This window comes from Caloenas nicobarica, chromosome 2 (assembly GCF_036013445.1).
Source record: "Caloenas nicobarica isolate bCalNic1 chromosome 2, bCalNic1.hap1, whole genome shotgun sequence".
In the NCBI taxonomy this organism is placed as follows: Eukaryota; Metazoa; Chordata; class Aves; order Columbiformes; family Columbidae; genus Caloenas; species Caloenas nicobarica.
The window spans coordinates 59,382,694-59,398,235 of record NC_088246.1 but is presented as its reverse complement, the minus strand read 5'-3'; the positions used below and the strand labels follow the sequence as shown (position 1 = coordinate 59,398,235).

Below are 15,542 nucleotides of genomic sequence, written 5' to 3'. Positions count from 1 at the left end.
CCTCCCCTTCCCCACCTGGGCGGGGAAGGCGCCGCCGGTCTCTCCTCCTCTCTCCTCCTTGCTTCCCGCCCCATCCTCCTCCTCCTCCTCGGCGTCCCCAGAGGGAGCCCCTGCGCTCCGCGGCCCGGCCGAGAGCGCAGCCGGGCGCGCCCCGTCCCGCAGCCGGCTCCAGCAGCTCCGCAAGCCCCTGCGCACCCGCCGCCGGCTGCAACAGGAGGAGCAGAGGGAGGAGGAGGAGGAGGAGGAGGAAGGCACCATCAGCCCTCCCGCAGCGGGGCACGCACGTGTGCGCGCAGCCCTCGACGGCCGCACTCCAGCATGCTGCGCGGAGCCGCGCTGGGCAGAGCGGCGGCGAGGAGCTGATCGCGGCCGCGGGAGAAGACGAGAGAAGGGCAGAGCACAGCAGAGCAGAGCAGAGGAGAGGAGAGGCTCCGCGGAAACCTCCGTGCGTCTGCCCCGTCCGACCCCGTCACCCCTCCGAGGGAGCGGTGGTCCCGCAGTATGGGCAGCAGCCGCAGCCCCCTCGCCGCCGGGCCCCGCGGGGCCGCTGTCCTGGTGCTGCTTCTGGGGCGCGTCGCCTTCTGCTCCGTCGTGGAGGAAAAGAAAGGTAGGGGGACCGTGGGGGTCCCGCCGCCGCTTTGCCGGCTGAGCCCCGTGGGACCGTGGGAGCCGGGATGCGGGCGGCGACGCGCCGCGGCCTCCCGCGGGGAGCGGCGGAGGGAAAGTCCCAACTACTTATTTGCTTAAAAAAAGAAAAAAAAAGGAGAAAGGGAAAAAACCTAAACCTATAGCAGCGATCACGCAGCTCTGACTTCCTGATTCTAGGCTTATTTTCTTTTGTGGGGGTGGAGGAAATAAAAGGGAATAAGCCTTGGCACATCTCCTCGGTTGTGCCTCTTTCCTTTCGTGCTTTTTTCTTTATCCTTTCCCCCCGTTTTCGCCTTGTCCTGTCTCTCGCCGCGGCTCTCTCCCCGGCCGGGCGGGGACGGCGCGAAGACCGGCGGCGAAAAGCCGCGCAGCCCCCGAGTAAGTGCCGCGCCGGTAACCCCCGCCTGGCGCTCTGAGCGGGACACCTCCGCTCCTGCTGTTAAAAAAAAAAAATTAAAACCATATATATATATATGTATATATACCTGGGAAGGGGAAGGCGTGGAAAGAGAGGAAACTTCAGGTGGGTTCTGGTTCCCCTGTTATTAAAAACAGGAGCGATTTATCCCTCTCTGACCCAGCGTGAAGAAGCCGCCGTCCCGACTCTGCCGGCGCTGTCACCCCGCGCAGTGACCGCCCAGCGCGGCGGTGCGTGGGAACGGCGCGGAGCGGGCGTCTGCAGTCCCGGTTGCCTGATAGGGTTGGTGGTTGGGGTGGTTGCGTGGGTTTTTTTTGTTGTTTGGTTGGTTTTTTGTTTGTTGTTTTGTTGGTGGTTTTTCTTTTTGTTTTTTAAGTTTAGTTTTGTTTTGTTTTGTTTTCCTGAGAAACTGGTTTAGAGGGTGAGAAAACGTTTCTGGCTGGTCAGATCTGTCGCTTTTTCTCTGTGTGTGGTGTTCTCTTTTGTGAATTTGGAGAGCAGGCCCCGGCTGCTGTTCCAGGCAGAGTGCAGTCCTCTTTATCTTGGAAATCTGCCAGCCAGGAAAAAATGCAGATTTGAGTGGGGTTTTTTTACTTTCATTCTTTCTTTTTAAAGAAAGAGCGGGAGAAGAGAATTTTTAGAAGGGCTGATGCATGACTTAAAGCATCTGAGTGAAGTCTTTCGTGACTGTGGACAGTAAAACTGTCCAGAAAAGGAGAAGCACCTCATCCAAAAGAACTAGTTGCACAACTTCAAAAAGTGGAGAGATTCTCCTGTTCCAGAAATCAAGTTCATACCTGTTGTTGATGTAACATGGGCAGTTTCTCTTTCCTGCTTTTCTTTTTTTTTTCTTCCCCCCCTCACCCTTTGAAAATGATGAGAAGGAAGGTGACTGCATCTGCTGTGCTGTGTTAAAAGTCTTTTGAGATGCAATCTCAAGTGCACATGCCTTGTAAGATATATAAAGTGTGAGGAGAAATACTTGTTTATAATGTTTAATTCTGTGTCTGATAAACTTAGGAGGGTGCCAGTTATTTCAGGATTACTAAATAATCTTAACAGCTAAGTGATAAACACAATAGAGATTATTCTCAGTATGTTCTGTTAGCAAGCAACTGTTCCTCTCAGGAGAGCTGGAGGCTCAGTGGCAAAGAGGAAGGCAGAAGAATTTCTTCAGGAAGCATGAATCAATAGATTGGTCTTTATTAGTTTCTCCCCACACTTGAGGATAGCAAGAAAATAAGTCAGGGGTACAAAATGAAACAGCATTTGAGAATTGTGAGATACTGGTTTGAAGCGACAGAGCATCAGTGCATGTTGAGGACCTGCCTCTTCAGTCAAGTGATGGAACCCAGCATTAAAATTCAGAGTAATTCTGGAAGTAAATGTGCCATAATAAATATATGCAACATGCTTGAGTTTTAAGACCAAATTCTGTGGATTTTGGAAGTTCAAATTGCATATGGAATTACACTTTTAAAATTTCAAATTCAAAATTTCTCCAAAAAGTGGAGAAGTCGCAATAAAAAAAAATATATATAGTATATGTTGTTTTTGTTAGAAGAATGTCAGAATCAACCTATAAAATCTGATCAACATAATGTTTGAATGGAAATTTAAATACAATTGTGTCTTTTCCCAAAACTTTACAATGAGTTCTTTGAATATGGATGAGAGAAAACTGGTTTGGTTGTAACACTGTAGTCATTAAGATACAAAAAAAGCCCTAATTGCGCATATTCAGGAACCAAACGGCATTGCTAGAAACTGAAGTACATTCACTGGGATCAATACCTGGTCTGATGTTGACCCAGATTAACCACAGTGGAACTAATCCGGATTTCCATTAATGGCCTGCTCGGTGGTACCTGAGATAAATACCTGTGACAGCCGGAGTGCCACTTACACAGGATGCATTTGACCCACATCCAGTTTCATGTGTCAGTGCTTGGTGACAGCACTATGGTTAAGCGAACTGCCTTTTGTTGCTATATATTGGTTTTATATCTCTAGTTTTGATCTGTAGCTGCAGCCATTGTGGGATAGTGGCATGCTGCTCTGTGTTGGGAGTGTGTACGCAAGCATGCTGGGCATCTCGGTAGCTGCAGAAGTTGGCTGCAATGGCCTTGAGTACTTGATAGCTTACCCGGCTTTCTGAAAAACAAAGGAAAACTAAGTTCCTTAAGGATGTTGAAGTATTCATTTTCTGGTGAAATGAAAAAACTCCATCTAATATCCTGTGCAGTGCTTACATGTGGATTGTGTGCGTACTGCTATTGTGCATTGCTGCCCTTTACATTGTTTTGTAGGTTCTGCACTGTATGTTATTCCATACTTACTAGTGATGGATGCACACAAGTAGACTGGTCTTTGTGGACTGCGTAGGGCTTGATCTGGTTATGTGCAGGCATCCAGTGCCTTTTCAGGTGCTCTCTGATGTAACCTGGCCGCTGCTCTGTGGGAGCAGAGATCTGGCACAAGATCCCTGTGAAATTTGCCCACTGGTGGGAGTGAGCGCTGGGGGCGTCTGCAGCTTGGTGGAGGAGTCGGCAGTGTCCTCGGCCTGCCTGGTGCCAGGCACCAGGTCACAGCTGAAGGAGGTCTCTTACAATACCTGTGTTGCTGCTACGCTGTTTTGTCATGCCTGTGCTTGCATTATCACTGATGCAAGTGGAGTTTTCTGTGTGGAGACAGAGCAAAAATGTGTATGTGCGTGTAGGCATTTGTTTATTATCTATGGTCTTGTCTGAGCACCCATTTATTTTTCTTTCCCCTTGGTAAATGACTGAACCTTTTTCGGATTTGGAAACTGAAATAAATCTGTGCAGCCTTAGCAATGAATGCAGTTAGAGATATGGAAATTTAGATATTGATACAGTTCAATTTGATGAAATAATATCATTAAATAAGTAATCTTGAGTATAGACTTGCTCTTACTGCAGTGCCTCAGTGTGTGAATGATTAAGAAAATAAAAACAAAGCCCATCGTTAAGGGCAATTTCTGATAACCAGGGAAGGGAAGATAAAGTGCCAGCAGTCATCTCCTTAATTTGTGCAATCTGCAAAATACAGTGACTGTGTGCAGAATAATACAAAAGAGATTGGCGTCTCAGCAAAGTGTGTGCACGTGGTGAGCAAACTACACACAGAAGTGATAGTAATAAATACAAGTGTGTTGTTTCTCTCATCCAGAGTATATTAAGAGATTTGCAGATAAATAAGAAATCAAGATCAATGCCCTGGAGACTTTACAATCAGAGTAGTCCGTTGTAATTCATTTGTTAATTTATAGAGACTTTCAGGGAGTGTCGCACAATGCCATTATGGTCCTCAGGGCTGACTTTTGCATTTGGGTATCCCTATATCACTGAAATCAATGGGATATGCTAGCTTTAGCAGCAAGATAGATGACTAGCCAAACCAGTTCTTTCAGAAGGCGTCCTTATCTTCCTTTAGCACAAACTGCCTTTGCTTAATAGCTCTTCGGAAATGAGCCCTGTGAAAGGTTTACTTCATTTTAGGGATGATGACAGTACCTTCCTGGAATGGTGTGGCATAGAAACTGTTGAAATTGCCACAAACTCCTGGATTAGTCCAAGTTTTTGTTGCACATGTGCATCAGAGGGCACAGTCACTCTGTGTGTGTGAGTGGAGTATCCCAGGAAGAACCAACATATGTTCGAAATTAGCAGTCAGCATGTTACAAGCATTGGCATTTACAGGTGCAAGAACTTGTGTCAAATCTCGTGTTAGACTCGGATCTGTATTGCAAAAGTCCTTGTGTAATGCAAATGTGGTTGTACTGTCAGAGAAATGCTTTGACTTATAGAACTTTAATTGGAGGAGCCAGAATTGGCTGTATCCACAAAAACATCCTCTGGCCAGTCTATGTTAGGAGCACTTGCTGAGGTGACCCAGCTGACAAAACTTTTAAATTTAGATGATACAAAATAGAGGTGAGGTCTTATTCTGTACAAAGATGACCAGCTAGCTAGAGTAATATGTTATTCTGGAAACGTCTGAACTGCATTAGGCATCTTCTGTTTGTGTTTATATTTTCGCAAAACCCCGTTCTGCTATACTTCTTGTGCCCCCACTAGGGAAAAACGCAATTGTGTTGGTTGGGGCTCAGCTGGCACAGGAATTGCACTTAATCCAGCTAGGATTTTGCTAGTTTTAGCGGAAAGGAAAAGTTAATAAGAAAGGCAGCAGGGCTTTCATTTACTCCTCAGTGGAAGGCACATTCTCGCTTTTCGCCTCCTGGATTTGCTCTGTACCAGTTGTAGAAGGTGTGTAGCCTCCAATGAATACTCAAGCAGCAGTTATTGCTGTGACAGGGATAATCGCCTGCCTTGCTCTCGCCTTGAGGTTAGCTTGAGCAATACGTCTTGCCGTAAGTGCAGTTGGCAAAGTTAGCGCAGAATTTGCCACTCTGGGTCCTAAGCCGCGCTCCACCCAGTGCCTGTATTGGGGACAATGACTGAGCAGGAGCTGCTGCTTCATGGAGCTGAGGGATGCAGCAGGAGAGCAGGACTGGTGATGAGAGGTTAGCAGAGAGGCCCTCACCTCTGGGATGCACCCTTTGAATGAGGCTGATGCAGTGCCACATGTCTCCGGGTTCGCATGACAAGGGTGGGATAAAAACCACCTTGGAAAGCCCTCTCTCTGCTCCTGAGGACCACGGCTGTTCGTACCTCTTCATCTGGAGGGCTTGTGAAATGCATGAGGACATCAGGAGCGAGCACTACGGATTTATCAGCTTTGTGTAGGTGGAGGTAGAAAGTGTTCAGGTGAATTATTTTGCCAGGAGTTAATGGTACACAGTGCGGGAATCCACTGCTTGGCTTTTTGTGTGGGCTCTGACAGTTGTTGTTCGGCTCGGTACAGGACATGCTGACCCTGTCACATACATATTGATTTGACCTTCTCCTGTGCCACTTCACTTCCAGAAATGTTTTATTAGTAGGTGCAGTATGAGATCCAGTATCTTTCAAGCCCATTCTGGTTTTTGATGTGTTACTTCTTGGCTTCCAACTATGGCAAACGGGACTGTAATACTTTTTTTTTTTTTTTTTAGGGCTGAATTCTGCTGATCTAACACTATTGAGTAACAGTGTATTTTTTTTTTTCTTCAGAAATAGTTACAGAACATTTGGCATGAATACGGGCAGCAGAAGTCATTCGTAAAGGAAATGTGGAAAAAAGAGATGTACTCCTCTGTGCAGAGAAGTTGTACCAAAATAAATGTCTATTCCTGCTGAAGCAAGATGGTTATTTATTAAGACTATGACCTGACTTCATAGTCTGTCCCAGAGGGAGAATGTGTAGGTGTGAGTCTTGTGCTTTCTGTGCTTAATAATGTTATTGAGGGTTGCTCACAAGGAAGAAGCACGAGAAACCCACTTGTGAGGTTGTGCGTTTGGACAGGAAATCTTTCTGATGACCAGAGTGAAAAGACAAAGCCACATGGGTTCTCCGTTGAGCTAAGTACACTTGCTACCACGCTGCACCTTTTAAAATTTTTTTTTAAAGAACAGGAGACATTGCTAGGAGACACCAGCTCTGGATTTATGTAGCCTGTAAAGGCGTGTGAGCTTTCATTTTGAAGTTTTAATGCAAGGTGTGTTTTGCCTGTTGACAGATCCATGCAAGGCAAATGCAAAGTTCCTCCTTCTGCCAGCATGCCTTCTCCTGCCCAGCACATCTGCGTACATGAAAGTAAACATCTACGTGTTCACATGCATGTTGTACTATTAGAGTGCATCAAACCATGGGTGGGTTTTATTTGCTTTTGTGGTTGAAGAGGAGGAAAAAAAAAAAAACCAAACCAAAACCAACCCCTCTAAAAAACAACAAACCAAAACACAACAAAAACAACAAAAAAACACAACTGGAAAAAAGAATCACTTCCAGTCAAACTGCAACAAATACGTCAGGGTGGTTCTAGTGAAGTGAAGGTGAAAAAAAGCAACAACAAAACACCAACAAAAAACCTCCATTTTAAGATAATCTGGAAGATTAAATTGAACCTGAGACTATTTCTTTTTAAGTTGGATAAGAAGGAAAATGAAATGCTGTTTGAAATGAAAATTTGCAGGTTTATTTTGAAAATACCAGACCACTTGATTTTCTTATGTCTCCCGCCCACTCACTTTTTTGGCCAAGTCCTGTTAGCTGAGTTTGGCCAAATTAATGAACTAACTTCAATTCGTTTCTTCCTCCACTGAAAAACTTAAGATTTGAGGGTGGAGTAAACTGTCATTTGAATACACATAAATAGCTCCGCTCCGATTTGAGTGAACATTAAGTAGAGAGTCCAAAATGTTTGTGATCCACTTTTTTCCATTTTCATCAAACGAAATAAAAATAATGAAATAATAGAAATAATGAAATATAATAAATAAATGGATGGGGGTTTTTTAAAAGCTTGGTATCCATTACCTTCCTGGCCTATGTGTGCTTGCTGCCTTCACCATACCTTGCTAACCTCTGGCCAGAGGGGATGCTGGAGGCTTGCAACCTCCTTGCAGGAGGTGCACAAGCAGGCAGGCCGGGGCTTTGGGCAGGTGGGGTGAAAGCTGCCAAGCAGTAGCAGTGCCCCAAGGGCCAGCAGTGCTGCTGTGTGGGTTGAAAGCCTTCTCCTCCATCTAGCGGTTACCACTCTGTGGTTCCTTTACCTTACAAAGGTGCTACGTGAAGAAGGGTGGGTAGCCTCCCTGGGTGTACCCTCCAGCTCCCTGGAAAAGCCATGAGTTGGCCAGCCCCCTCCATCCCAAACAATGCGAAAAAGAATAAATAAAACTATGCAGGACCAGCAAAGGCGGTTTTGCCAGAACCGCTCTGCCTGGGGTAGGTGGCTCCTCCCAGGGTGTGGGGGCCAGCGGGGATGAGTGAGTTGGCAGAGACCATGTCAGGCGGGATGTTTTCTGGGGAAAATGTGGAAGAAAGGAAGAGAAGATATAAACCAGGTGTCTTGATGACAGGATAGTAGTATTTTAGCTCTGGCTTTTATGAGAAGAAAATTATCAGTTTGTGGGAACGGGGTTTGTGTAAGTTTGGTAATCAAAACGTGGTGACATAATGCCGTCACCAGATTCAGCAGTAAATATGAAGATAACCAGAAAAGCCCTGGAAATCAGCCACTCCTGGCACTGGGGCACTGCAAGATCATGCAACACTTCTCTTAGGTAGGGAAAAGTATTATTTTACCTATCGGGAGCCATGGGATTGGAGCCACATAGTCTTTGAATGGTTGCCTGAGGCAACACAGCTGGCTGCTGGCCTCTCGCCCTATGCCCAAGCCAATGATAAACAGTGCCTGGAGTTGAAGGTAACCAACATCCTGCTCAGGGCTCATTTGCTAGCTTTGAAATGCTGTCTCACACAGAGCATCGTTTCCCCTTTCTTCCTGAAGACCCTTCTGCATGTCCTTCCCTGGCGACAAGTCCCTTGATAGAGGCTAGCTGTGGCTTGGGATGAGGTGACCCATGGTGGCATGCATCTGGCTTGGCTCCCTGTGACCAAAGTGTGCTCACTCCCTGTCTGTGGTACGGCTCAGCATGCCTGGCCCCTTGCTCCACCGCCCCAGGGGAAGCCCCAGCACATCCTGAAATAACAGTGGTATGAGACAGTAGCTGCAAATCAAGGTTGGGTGTAAGCAGATGTAAAGTCTGAATTGTTTCCTAAATTATGCGTTCTACATAGCTGCAGCACAGTGGTGATGGCAGTTTTCTTATTTGCAAGGCCTAACTTAAAACCAAACAAATGCAAGCAAACAATAACAAAACAAAAAAATACTATAGCTGCTTCTGTCTGGGGTTATGTATTCACGCTCACCATTAAGGTCTGAGAGACATACGTGCACTTCTGAAAGCTGAATTGATTCACATCTGAGGTAGTAAACGTTTCTTCTTGAGAGCTGTGTACTTAAATTCTGCAATGTGCAATCATGGCTGAATGTGCAATTCCCAATTGCTAAGCAATTCTCTGATCTTGGAAATACCAATTTTTTTCATTGCATGAAATTAGAGTCTGTTTTATTATTTTTCTTAAATTCTTAAGTTCAAAATGCTTTTGTAGAACAATTGTGTTTTCTGAAGTTCACTCGTGATGTAAGACTAAGGCAGGGTTCAAGAGAGAAGCTTGTTTTAGCAGTTGGTTCAGTTATTTCAACAATGCCTTTAGCAAAGAAGTAAGAGGCTGTTTGCACAAATCAGTAACTAGTTCCCATGATTCAGATTGAATCACGTAGCTCAAGTCATTTGAATAAATAAATGACTTCTAGTAAATGAGACAACCTCTGCAATTAGGATGGCATGCTGCATATTTCATGTTATTTATTATGTGGTTTTCAATAGATATGATTAAGTTGGGTTACACTTGGAATGCTAGGTGGCATTTCAACACAAGCCACTTAACCAAAGCTTACATAAAAATGAGATACACATTTGTTCTGTATGGGTGGCATTGTGCTGTATCTTCAACACTTAAGTTTTCTTATTAATTTTCCACAAGCAGATACTTAACAGAGAAAAGGAGTCACTTTGCCAAGTGCACGTTCATTTTCTTTAATTGTAGTGGGGAATGCTTCCCAAACTTTTGCAATTTGCTACAATCTTAGCTTTGCTTCATGTCTTCCTGGGACATCAGCTCCCATGGATGTGCCATAACCAGAGATGCAGAAAACTGCTTTTCTCAGATTTGCTCATGGATTATGTGCTATCCCTGGTGATGTGCTTCATAATACACCTCCAGCTTCTGCTACTGAGTTTGGACTTGTGACAAGAGCATTGTAATTTGGCGTAGAAGACAAGCAAGAAAAGGTCTTCTTGGCCTTTGTTTCCTAATGGTATTATTTTGTAGTGTGTCTTAATTTTAAATAACTGTATTATGCAATCGAAAAATCCCATGTGGTTTTGGCATTGCGAAAGTAGTATTAAAAAAAATATGGTCACTTTACTACCCCGTCATAAGTGGTTATACCATTTACAAAGCAATGTTGATTAATTTAAGAAAATACACTCTGAGCTATCAAAGGCAATAAGCAGATTTGACTGATGATGCACTCTGGGGATATGGAGACTACGTAAGATTTGGGGACCTACTGTCCAGATGACCATCTGCTTTATTCAGGAGAAGATTTTGCTATCGAGTTTCTTTCCAACTTTTTCACTTAATAACATAAAAGATATGTAAGACACTAGGGATACCTATTTGATAAAAGAGCCTTTCAGTATAATGCAGATACCAGAGATCTTCAGTGCCAGATAAAAAATGCCATTTTGTATATGTGATCACCGTTTCTTCTGCAAGTGGAAGTTACCGGTTCTCCTACCTGAAGGCATTGGTGCTGAACTTTGCAGAAACTATGACTTTGGAAGCAGAAAGAAAAAAAAAATTCCTCTTTCTTTCCCTTTAATCATTGGGAAGGGGAAGCTGTGGTAAGAGTAGGTATGACTAATGTTTTACAAGCTTGCTTCTCGTTTGTTAAATCTGGAGGTACAGAGATCATCTACTGGGAACGTGAGGACAAGGAATCCTTTCCTCACAAAAAAGTGGAGGGGAGTCCTCAAGTCCCTGAGTGCGACTCGGTCCCTGGTTGGATCAATGTTGTTGGAAACTGCTGGAAGTGCCTTGCTGAAAAGCTGTTACATGTGTGGAGTCTTTTTTCTCCTCCATTTTTATTGCAGCCTATTTCTCGTGAATGGAAATTTGACGTTCCCACTTTTTGAACGGGATTCAATTTGTTTTGTTGCTCTTCAGACTTGTTTTGCACCAAGTCCGTGCCCATTTTTTTTCACTCCTATTAAAAACAAACAGAAAACCTCAAGTGAAAAACCGATGAAACCAGAACAAAACAAACCAATTTTTTGGAAACGGAAGTGTTAGTTGGCAAAATCCTGACTCTGGAAGCTGCTTTGTCAAACCTAGACTATAATTTAAGCTGTTTGGTCTCCATATGAACATGGGTTTTGCACCACAGAGCAATGTGGAGGACACAGGGCCCTAGGTGTTGGCTAAGAGTTGAGAAGTGGTGGCAGTATGACTTTGTTTTCAGAGCCAACCTAAAGGAGAGAAGTCGCTCCCTGAAAAACAAGCTGTCAGAAAATCTAGTAACAGCCCCGTCTCCTCTCCCTTAGGTACTGATCCAGGTCTTTCCCAATGAAGACCTGCACGAACATGAACAGAAGATGAACTAAGTCCAGGAAGAGCGTATGTCCCTCTTCAGGTTCAATATTTGAATTCTGGCTAGTATCTGATTGCTCACAGTGAGATTGTCCTTACCAAGATACAGTAGCTGACAGGGCGTTGATCACCCATAGAAGTGGACAATTTAGGGTTTGGCTTTCTAATGAAAGCCTCTCTAGCTGGTCCTTTTGTACTCGTACATGCTGGGGACAGAGCACAGCCTTCCATTTAAAGTTTCACTCGTGGAGCAGAGGAAAGCCAACATTAGAATTGAGCTGGTGCCTCTGTGCAGCAGACTGAATGAAGCACATGAGGCTTGCAAGGTGGTATCAACGCCGTGCTTTGCCTTGACTTTCATGGTTGTAGCATTTAGGTAGATATCGAAGCCATTATCACTTCCCCAAAACTAATGGCAGAAGTGATAGTGGTCTTTGGGAGCGGGAGCAGGGACAAGTATTTCACTGCAGATCCGGAAAGTCATGTTTATGCAAGTCATGCAAGTCATGTTTATGTTATGTGCTTGGCTTCTACCTATCTGCAAAGGAAGAAAAATAGTTGAGTTGCAGCAGTCTTAATTTGGCGTAAAAGTAAAAATGTGATCCCTTCCACTTGTAATTCCTAATTTGACCACTTGAAAGGGGGATGTCTTCAGTAGGGAGTGAAGTCAAAACTTCAGCATTTTCGGTTATCTGGTAGGATAATTTCTTAATTAATAAGAATTAATTAATAGATCAGTTTGATATTTTTCTTTTTGCTTGGGATTTGAAAGGGTTATCATTGAAAAGCTGTCTCATTCCCATCTGGCCTTCAAAAAGTAATTAACTGTTGAGCAATGGCATTGTCAGTGTGTTTCCTACCTAATAAGCTCTGCAACGTGCTCCTGTTAATGATTTTATTATTTCAGAGCTGCTCTTGTTCTCTCTTTCCCTCCTTAATGAGGCAGATCCCCTAGGCAGCATCACTTTATCACAGTTGTCTATGGTAGATGAACTAATCCAGCACTGTGGAAGTTTGTGTTCATCACTGTGTAAGATGCTCCCATCAGTATGTGTGGGTAATTCTCCCTGACACTTAAAAGATTTGTCAAGTGCAAAAAAGGAAGAACAGACCTTTTTTTCTAAGTGAGGGTCGTCTTGATTTGAACAGCAGCAGTCTGGTTTGCATCAATGAGCACATAGCATTCAGTGAATTAAGAGTAAAAAGAGCTAATTAACACTTTCTCTGTTTCTTTTGTGACTGGTCATTAGTCACTATGAACCAAATTAATTCCTGATAGTGTAGGATTTGAAAGGTGCCAATGCCAAGCTCAGGTCGAGAACTGAATTATTTGAGATTCTGGAGAGAAATATTCCCTTTTTATTGTATTGTTTGTTTCTCAGAGTTGCCTCCACGTATCATGGAATTTAATACATGTGTGCTTGTATGCTCAGGTAACATCTGTATTTTTTATGTCATCATATGAAGAGAGAATATGAATTCATTATGGGCACTTGAAAGGGACTAAGGCTACTTTCTCCTGATTTAATATGGTACTGACTGGATCCTATCTATGAACTAAACTAAAATACTGTTTCAAAGACTCAGATCAGCTCAGAAATAGCAAACATATGGCTTCTGAATAAACAGACTAGTTATAATAGACAGGATTAGAAAATGGATTGTTCTGGACCAACACTGTACTATTGAGAGTGATGATATCGTACTGGTAATTGCATTGTTGGGCTTAATGGCCCATAAACTTTGATAAAAGCTTTTGTAAAATTGTCAGCAGTAATTCCCTCCATTGTTAGATTGCAAATGAACATCTTCAGCCCCCGGAATAGAATGCTACCATCAATTGTGTATATGTAATTATATAAAATAAGACTTCACTCTAAAGGTGTAATAACTCAAAAGAAAGAACAAACCAAACCAAAAAAACCCTACCATTTTCAGAAGAAAATTAGTGGGTCAGATCCACAATTGCTGTAACTACCAAGAACTCTCTCACATAGGCTGGGACTAGGTGAGGGCTATGAGAATATATGGTCCCTTTCAATTTTTTTCACATCTGCTTACTTCCTAACTTTATTTTTCCTCCTTCGTCCCTTCCGGATGATTGGTTAAATAACAAATTATCAGTCAGACTGTGATGCAAAATGAGCTATAATCCAAAGTGGGAACAGGAGGAAGTTCTCTTGTGAGAAAATAAATAGCACAGGGTATTTAACAGTGCATTAAGCAACATAGCTGTTAGACTTCACTGATAATACAGTGGTGAGGGCAGGAAAATACTCTGTATGTCATTAGTTTAGTCAAGCGGTGAAATGCTCAGGCTCTGATATTGTTGGAGATATTCAACATATCTAATGCAGTGGCACTGATAATGCAAAGCATCATGAAGAGCTGAACATGGACTTTCCACCTCTGCAGCGCAGGATGCAAAGGAGGAGCTGCCTTACCTGCCTGTAGGTGGAGTTTCGTTTTTGTATTCTAGGGAGGAGAGGAACAGAAATGTTCCTTTTGCTAAATAGAAACAGGGTCTGTCCTCATGGAGTTATTGCTTGCCTGTGCTTATTTACTTAGTTTTCCTTAGGGGGTGGTGGTAGAGGTAGGAACATATCCTGGAGGAGTATATTCTCCACTTTCCACCTATAGAGCTCCGGAAGTGCTTTATGCCAGAAAAATGTAACTCTTAAACTAGTGATCTTGACTGGTGCACTAGCTGTGATAAAATTGCTTGCTCCATCTCCACCTTCCTGATGTATTTGGCAATGGGTGGTAAAGTGGAATTCAAGGAAGGCCTCGAAGAGAGTCTGGCTTCTCATCTTTGTAGTGTGCAGCTTTGGAGAAAAGCACTGCAGCTACTTGCAGGGGAATTTATGAAAAAGGTAAAATTACAGAGAACTGGAGGAGAAAGAAGAAAATCTGGAACTCTTGCTTCTCAATTACAGTAACACTGAAGCAGGGACACGCATCTTCTATTGAGGCTCAATCCAGCAAACCTTAGGCATAATATTCCTTTGAAGTCTATGGATATTTTGCCTGCCAGGACTGAAGGATCAGGTTTTTTATTACTTTATTTGCCTAAGAAAACTCTTCTCATCTAGTTTAAAGGGAAAAAGTGTTACAGAATACCACACTGTTATATGAAGACTATGCCAAAAAGTAATTCTCCTGAAACAGAAGATATTATAAATTATAATCACATCACAAGGTATTGTGGTGTCAGTGTTATAACTTGAAATGAGTCTTCTGAGTGGGTATGCTTAAAAGTAAGTCTGGTAAGTATGTGTTCTGGTAATTGTTCTTCCACTTTTGTTCCCTAAAAGATTGTTTCTAGATGCATTCTTGGATGGGTTTAAGATGGTTGAATTCTTTAGGTCGTGTAAATCAGTGTGGCTTCAGCACTGATTTCTGCCAGCTGAAGTGGTGGTCTCATGGTTTAGCAAGAAGATGTCTCTCAACTTGCTGGAATGAACTTCACTGATTTGAGCAACATTTCACTCACACACTGTATGTGTTGGTCCCAGAATTTTTACATGGGAGTTCTTACAAAGAAGTGTGTGTATCTAATATACCTCTCTCTCTTTCTCTCTGAATTATTTACTATAGCCCTGAGATGATATGTTAATATGGAATTCTTAGTTTATAGAGGCCCCTTGCACTCTTGCTTTGTACTTAAGGAAGAAAATGGTGTTACCACAGCAACTGCTATACCACTCAGTACTGAAGCAGCTCCCATCTATGTAGCACTTATAAAAGTACATTAGACAGATTTTTAAAGTGCATGTAACTAAAGCAAGAGTAGGAACTTAACACTTCCTGAATGCAACAGGGAAAGAGGAGCATGAATTTGTTCAGAAGCTGAGAAAAGTTCTTAATGGCAGTAATTAGCAATAGCTCTGATTCAGCAAGCTGCTCTAGCAGATGGGTTGTTTCAAGTCTAAATGTGATCCCTTTGAAATCAGTGGACTTGTGTGTATGCCTAGAGTTTGTACAGGTTCAAGAGTCTTGCTTTACAGGGTACAAAAATTACATTGTTTAAGGGAGTGATGGTTTTGAGAGGCTCAAGTGGTGACACTTTCATAGGGTGTGACTGGTGAGGGCAGATACTTGGCATTTCTTGACAATGAGCTGCTGAAGATGATTGAAATGGAAGTCATGAGTAACTGGAAGTATCAGAGGTTTTGATTTATGGGTGTGAATTTTGAACAAAGTTTCATATTACATTCGTGCATCACCTGTATTTGATAGCAAGAAAATGGTTTTGAGGTGTGTGTGTATAATGCGGTTTTGCTGTTTATTA

At 43.1% G+C, this 15,542-nt stretch overlaps 1 protein-coding gene across 2 annotated transcripts in view; it reads left to right on the top strand.

Annotated features, from left to right (window-relative positions):
• The first annotated feature begins 217 nt into the window (after window positions 1–217).
• Window positions 218–15,542, top strand: part of EGFR (epidermal growth factor receptor) — a 161,838-nt gene continuing 146,513 nt past the window's right edge. For both annotated transcript variants that reach the window (XM_065630202.1, XM_065630201.1), the window contains exon 1: window positions 218–607. In XM_065630202.1, the coding sequence (XP_065486274.1) occupies window positions 502–607 (106 nt within the window). In that variant the 5' untranslated portion in view covers window positions 218–501. The remainder of the gene's footprint in view (window positions 608–15,542) is intronic.